At 44.0% G+C, this 7,572-nt stretch overlaps 1 protein-coding gene across 1 annotated transcript; it reads left to right on the top strand.

The window, feature by feature from the left end:
* LOC135366651 (ras-related protein Rap-2a-like) lies at positions 1-7,295 on the top strand. The gene is made up of 2 exons (XM_064599449.1): positions 1-1,233; positions 5,161-7,295. The coding sequence occupies exon 1, from the start codon at positions 681-683 to the stop codon at positions 1,224-1,226; it is 546 nt and encodes a 181-aa protein (XP_064455519.1). The 5' UTR covers positions 1-680; the 3' UTR covers positions 1,227-1,233; positions 5,161-7,295.
* Positions 7,296-7,572: the final 277 nt, after the last annotated feature.

Raw genomic sequence — 7,572 nt, 5'->3', positions numbered from 1 at the left:
CTTCATGTGTGTGTAAATCTGGCGCGTGCGGACAAAATACATGCGAGGTGAAGGCTTCTACGACGAAAGAGACTATGCGAAACGGTAATAACGTTTTGTTTGTTCACGCGTCACTGGTGTTAACTGTTGTAGCGCTACACCATAGCACATTTCGACTTGATCGTCTGCTTCAATGCCACACACACCACTCTTCCGATCTGCAAGGCGAGGAGGAAGGGAGAGAAGTGCATCCTCAGTGCTACACCCTGGTGTTGAAAGAGAGCGACGAAAATAAAAGCGAAAGAAGCGGATATGACGTAGTCGTAAAATGATTAGAAGAACTGTTGGTCCACTTACATTATTATGACTCAGTTGGTCGCTTCTGTAGTGAGTTATTTCTTGGCTGTTCTCAGGAGATGATGTAAATTATGCGATTAACTACGCCGATCGTCTGCAAGGGAATCCCAGAGAGCGTACGTCTGACAAATACCGAGGAAGCGACGACGCCTCGTCTGATCGAAGTTGTCGGTGCCCGCAGTTGGGTCCTTTCTTAACGTTTAGGCCTAGCTACTCGGACGTCGTCGGACACTCAGCCAACGTCCCGTCTGTGCATAAATCGAGTGGGCGTCTTCGTGCGGTCACAATCGTCGACCGCATTTTACGTGGGCTCAGGCATGTCTCCGTCGTGAAACGTTGCCACCATGAGAGAGTTCAAAGTGGTCGTGCTGGGCAGTGGTGGTGTGGGCAAAAGTGCCCTTACTGTGCAGTTCGTGCAGGGAGTGTTCACCGAAAAGTACGACCCAACCATCGAGGATTTCTACCGCAAGGAAATCGAGGTAGACCAGGCCCCGTGCGTGCTGGAGATCCTCGACACGGCCGGCACGGAACAGTTCGCGTCGATGCGGGACCTGTACATCAAGAACGGCCAGGGGTTCGTCGTTGTGTACTCCATCACCAGTCACCACACATTTCAGGACATTAAGAACATGAAGGAGCAGATCCTTCGCGTGAAAAATGCGGACAGAGTGCCTGTGCTACTCGTGGGCAACAAGTGCGATCTGGATCACCAACGCGAGGTGACTGTCGCCGAGATGGAAACGCTAGCTCAGGTGTGGGGCTGTCCGTGCATGGAAGCCTCGGCAAAGAACAGGTGCAATGTGAACGAAATGTTCGCCGAGATTGTCCGGGAAATGAACGTGGTACCGCCCAAGGAAAAATATCACTATCGATGCTGCTCTCTACTTTAGCTGCAGGGTAAGTTGAAAAAAAAAAAAAAAGAGAGTTGGTGCTTTCTTTTCGTGCGAATCGAGTAAATGTTATACCGCAATGTGTTCACTGCCGTGACAACAACGAACCCCATGTTGCGAATAGGTAACAGCTGGTTTGTGGTTCGAATTACGAAATTTGAAACCAGTTTAGCAAAGACGAGTACGAATAGTTTGAACGCGGTGTCATCTGACGATCTGACTCATCGTGAACTTGCGGCATGCAAAACTTGTTTCAGGGGCGCCGATATTTCCTGGAAACACTTTCGTCGCCTGCATGTCGCACTAGGAAATCCCGCGATTGCGTAGGATTATTGATGAGCCATCCGGTGTGCTTGTTCGATTCGCGGAAATGATTCGGGCCAAGCGTTCGGTGGGGGGGGGGGGGGGGGGGATAACCCGCCCGTATACCCTTGTTCGCTTGATAGTAAAGCCGCCCGCTTCAACTAATAGGAAAACAGCTTGTAAGAACCAAACGTGTTCGTATCGGTCTCGATGACCTACTGACAGCATGCACCCATTCATGAGAAACTGTGTTCAAGGAAAAGTTGGCCGGCGTTACAAAGCTGGCATTGATTGTGTATTCTGTAACGTTCAAATATAGCACCCGTTCCTTCAGATGAGGAAATGAGGCTTTGTACGGTCTGCTTGATAAACTGAATGTGAATTGCCAAACATGCAGGTGCTGCATAGCTGACGCTTGAAATAGGGTTCACGTGCCAGTGATAGCTGAGCCTAAGTTGTGCAGGCAGGGGGACTTGTAGTTGTCGAGGCTTCCTGTGTACCTGACTTGTTCAAGGACAGTTTATTACAGATCTTGTACCATTTGAGTACCGGTAGTCTACGTGTACACAGCAAGAGACATGAATCGTCACATTGACCTTTCATTCGTCGGTGAAGTTTAGTGGGTTTCAACCGTGGGTTACTGAAAAAGTAAATGACAGAATCCTGCTCGTTGAAAAGCATAAGTGTCACTGCAGCCAGGTTACAGAACTATTGAGATGTACTTCAAATTTCTATTGCACTTTGCTGGTTTTCATTTCAGTCAGCTTTCAGTCGTGCATTGCATCAGGTCAGTTTATGCTGACTGAATTTATGAAAGCCAAAATTGTATGACTGAACACTGAAATTATGCTAGTAAATCTGGGTGTCCGTTTCGCATTTATTCTGTCAAGGCTTGTCATGCTTCTAACCAATTCAGTCTTACAGAAAACTAATGTAATACCGACAGACTGACAATGATTTAATTGCGATCATTGTTTATATGAAGGTGGCATTCCGGGTCTCTGTCTTGACTGATACTTTTGCGCATCTTATGCTAGAGTTTCAGAAAACACTGACAAGTGGCCAATGTCAGTGATGCTGCCCTTGTTTGACATCTGTGATAAAGCTGGCTCCCTTACATTCATCTTTCCCATTCGACACTGGGATTATCCCTTTCAAACTTCCTGCAAACTCAAACTGCAAACTTCAAGCACTGTTAGGCATTTGTAGCTACATTCAGCACATTCACATTACATATCTTCGCAAAATTTACCGCTGCCTATGGTCATAGCTTACACCATTCCATGTACAGGGTCTGACTTCGAGTTAAACTTGATAGCCTTTCTTTTCTTGAGAGAACTGATGTTCTGAGGCTGGAACCACATAGAAGGGACAATCACATACAAGGCCTCAAGTTGCCTAAGCAATTAACGATGAATGATGAAAGTCAGTGAATGTGGTTCCAGCCTCAGAACATCAGTTCTCTCATGTTCAACATTTGCCGCTTGCGTCGTTCCCTGTCGTATGAATGTGTGTATGAGTGTGCAAAAATGTAAGAGTGAAAGGAGGATGAGTGAGAGAGAGTGACTGGTTTGTCCCTTCAGATGACACACCCTGGAAGTCGCTGAGAAGGCGTGTTAGCTTAGCTCAATTGGTAGAGCCCTGGACCGGTAATCCAGAAGATGTGGGTCCGAGTCCTACAGCTGGCTAACCTTATCAGTGACTTTCATGTTTCATCGTTAATTTCTTTTCTTTTTTTCTTCATTTTCATTTGATTTTCAATTTCAATAATGTATCACATCGTGCTTCACTGCACTGTTTATTGCACTGTATTACTTATTTTATGTGTCATTTATTTATGTATTTATCGCATATCACGTGCACTGCTTAGTAGCAACTTGAAGTAGTAATCTGATGTAAATATTATTTGACTGCTACTGTAAAGTATGCAATGTGTGGTGCTTGTGACTATAACTTACAAAGTATGTAGGCTTGATCAACATACGCATTTTCACAAAGGGCGGCTTTCTAGTCAGAAAGCAAAAAAAAAAAAAAAAAAAAAAATGACACTGTGACACCCAGCTGAGTCAGTGATTGATTTGACTTGATTTCACTTATTTTGATTAATTTCACGTCAGACTTGATTTCACTCCAAATTGCAGGTTGATAATACCCGCTTTTTCCGTCCCACATCTGCGAAAGGCATTTAACCCCAAAAAGATCAGACCTTGTCCATATAGTGCACATGGTTCCTTTGGAAGTTTCTGAGACATCCACAGAGGCGTGGGCTGCCACCTAAAAAGAATCTGAGGACAGGAATATGTTACTACATAATGGGCTTACAGGGAAATGTGTTGTCATCTCCTCGTAGCATTGGGAGAGTAGTTTGTAGGCTGCGTAGTGAACATGAGAACTTGCAGCTGAACAAAAATATTTTCGCATTTAAGACACAACAACAGGATGCAAGAATTTCATGTGATCAGTTTCTTGTTTTCTTACACACACATACCCTATGACGCCACTTGTCATGGCAGCAGTTGAAAAATTTAACTGTAATTAAGTTATACAGGCAATGCGATATTTTTCCGAACTTCATTTTGTTGAAAGATTACTGAAAAGGTTAGCCAGCTGTAGGACTCGAACCCACATCTTCTGGATTGCCGGTCCAGGGCTCTACCAATTGAGCTAAGCTAACACGCCTTCTCAGCGACTTCCAGGGTGCGTCATCTGAAGGGACAAACCAGTCACTCTCTCTCACTCATCCTCCTTTCACTCTTACCTTTTTGCTCGCTCATACACACACATTCATACGACGGGATCGACGCAGGCGGCAACTGTTGAACATGAAAGAACTGATGTTCTGAGGCTGGAACAACATAGAAGGGACAAATACATACAAAGCTTTGTACGTATTTGTCCCTTCTATGTTGTTCCAGCCTCGGAACATCAGCTCTTTCATGTTCATTTTGTTGTTCCGTAGAATGTTATAGCGAGAAAGCCCTGACATTTCTGTTGAGCAAATTTTTAATGCGAGAAGGGACATGACTAGGAGGTAACCCGAGACGGGGGGAAAAATAACAGGCAACAATTATTCCCCTGTCTCGGGTCTCCAGCTTGTCGTTATGAACCGGCTAGTCTGCGCACTTTCACCGTTATCGAGAAGGGACACGTTTGCTCTGAAGCGATGGAACTTGAGCCTGGACTGAAGTGACAATAATTTCGAAAAGCAACTACTGCTTCAATGCAGCGGGGGTGTGGTGTAACTTAACCTCGGTATGCAATAAGGGGATAAGTGGATTTGTCCCCTTCTTACTATTTTTGCTGCAATGACATGTACGTACGAGTATGTACCTGCCAAAGAAAATTTAGCAACGTGTTGCGATTTATTGGCCCGCTACAGGGGGGAATGAAATGAATCCTTAAAAGCGTGACTTACACATAATCTTTCTTGTAAGGTTGGATGGATGGATCGTAGTGGCATTCATTTGTAGTGCTCAATGTTGCCCGCAACACTTGGGCTAAAATTGTCCCGTGAAAGGACAATTCCCCCCCTTGTCTGCACCTCTCCCACGCCCACGCTTTGTACAGCATGGCCGAGTGCATGTGGATCACACACTGTGACAGTAAATGGGAACCTGTTTTCCAATTTCAGGTCTATTCCGTTCTTGGGAGCCACACCAGTGGAGGGACAACAATCACGCAAGCTTCGTCGTTTTTGCCAAGCCTTGTTAAGAAAATGGGGAGTGCGACATTTCCTCAGAGCCGTACGACCCTCCCCGACTTCCCACACATCCATCCTTTTTATGTTATGTGTTTTTCTATGTGTGCAAAAACTGTGTCGAGGTGGAAACAACATCGTGGCAAAAAAGAGAAAGAACAATGTAGGTGCCTTCCATTTTTCCTCAATACTTTTTTTTTTTTTTGTCCTCCGCTCTGTAGGGGCTGCAGCGGACAGTAGGTTTAATCGAGTGCAATAAGCTTGCAGAAAGAGCAACGCAGTGATGCCCAGTGTTCTTCGAGGAGGGAAAAGGAGCTGGAGTTACATCAGTCCTTCACGGTTAAAAGGCAGCTCCAGCGCCGACTCAAGTGACCTAAGCTGCGGTGATATTCCGAATGATCAGATGCGATTGTGCTCTATCTGGTAGCTGCTTTTCTAAAGATTGTACGACGATATTTAGGTGTCGTCAGGAACAAAGAGCACGTCATGAGGCCAGGCGCCATTTGATAAGAGGCACGCTTGCCTAACAGGAAGTGTGGGAGTCCACATCGTACGGGTCTTTCGAGACAAGCTGGTGTTTCCTCTGTTAAGTCTGTTATCGGAGCAGCTACCGCAAATTCTGCGGAAACGTTTTTGCGGAGCGACATCAGTTATGTATCTCGGAATAATGCGGTTCGTACTTTTTTTTTTTTTTTTTTCCGTGATCGTGCTGGAGCTGCCTTTCAAACGGGACGCGTACGAAATAATCCGTATTATCTGGGCAGCATTTCCAACATTGCTTTCCCCCCTCCCGTAAGGCAATTGGGGTTTCCTTCACCTTTTGAATGTGCCAGAGACTTTTTTTTGAGGCAGCAGTGGGAGGCGCCTAGTCACGGCTTATCAAAGACTTTATTATTTTACGAGGGAAGCCATTGCCCGTTCTTTTAGGTAGAGAAAAAGCTTAAAGAAAGCGAGCGAGCGAGCAAACGTCGTGCCTCATTTGATGTGCATTACTTTTATGTGCATTACATTTACATGGTCTCTTGTATTTCGATGTCAAAGTTGCTTGGGTGCAAGGCAGAAATGGCATTTTATCTCGCTGACAAAGTATATATTTCATAATGCGTGTACCACAAGGATTGTTTCTTGAATTGTTTCAACTTCATCCCGACTTTTTATTCTGTTGGATCGTTACGAAAAATAGATCGGCACGTTACCATGATGCACAGTTTCCATGTCGCAAAAGTGTTACATTTGGCACTCTGTGTGCATGCAAAATAACGGACGAAGGTCTGGAACATGACATGTCATTCCTGCCAGGTGCTGGAATGTGGGATCATGGTTTTCAAATGCTTTATACTTCCTGTAGTCATGCAGTAAGTTATGTGGCCTTGACAGTTTTTATATAATTGTAAAAGAACAACAGCGACGAGGCAAACTCCTTGAACGGACGGTTATTCACACGCGCCATTCTCAGTCAGAACTATGATAAAAAGAAGCAGTATTCATGTTTTAAAGCATGCACAGCACAAAGTATTAAAAAAAAAAAAAAAAAAAACTCAGTCCATGCCATTGGCATGTTTACACTTGAAACTCAGTGCTGTGTGACGTTCTGTACACATACCTAGGACTTTTTATACTACTAAAACTCGTAGCTGCTTTAAGCAAGCATATCAAAGCTTTTGGTTTACATCTGTTCATACGTACGTAGCATCTGCTTCTAACAGCTCAACAATTCTCTGTCAGGATAGAGAGAGGGGAGCATAATTAAATGCATTACGTTTTTTGCGAGGTATTGTGAAAAAAAAAAAAGTTTGTTCCAAAATGAAAAAAAAAAAAGTTTTTTTCGTGTTATGTGACGTGGAGTGTTTTCTGTTATTGTGCACAACCAGTCCTACGTGTCATTTGCAAAATAGAGTGGTTATCAGATGCGCCGCGGTGGTCACCTTATTGTGACACACGGCGCAGCTGCCCCAATAAACCAGAAAAAACGGCCAATATTGAACCAACTTCTGCTGCTGCCTTTGTAATAACAACCCTGTAGAGATACAAGTGAATAAAGTTTTTAACATGTAACATTCTATACAAAACATCTGTACTGTCTCTTTTTTTACATTGGTTATGGGGGGTCATTGTTAACCTTGTAGAGTGTATACAAATTATTATTATTATTTTTTTTTTCAAACATGTTCTCAGTTGAGGTTTATGTAGTGATCTCCGCTATGACATCATAGCTGAACATGAAAGAACTGATGTTCTGAGGCTGGAACAACATAGAAGGGACAATTACATAAAAAAACTCAATTTGCCTAAGAAATTAACGATGAAAGATGAAAGTCACTGAAAAGGTTAGCCAGCTGTAAGACT

This window comes from Ornithodoros turicata, chromosome 8 (genome assembly GCF_037126465.1).
Source record: "Ornithodoros turicata isolate Travis chromosome 8, ASM3712646v1, whole genome shotgun sequence".
Lineage (NCBI taxonomy): Eukaryota > Metazoa > Arthropoda > Arachnida > Ixodida > Argasidae > Ornithodoros > Ornithodoros turicata.
This window is presented reverse-complemented; position numbering and strand designations above follow the sequence as displayed.

What these genes read in the sequence shown, in the direction of transcription:
- LOC135366651 (XM_064599449.1), top strand. Translation starts at nt 681, where the DNA reads ATGAGAGAGTTCAAAGTGGTCGTGCTGGGCAGTGGTGGTGTGGGCAAA.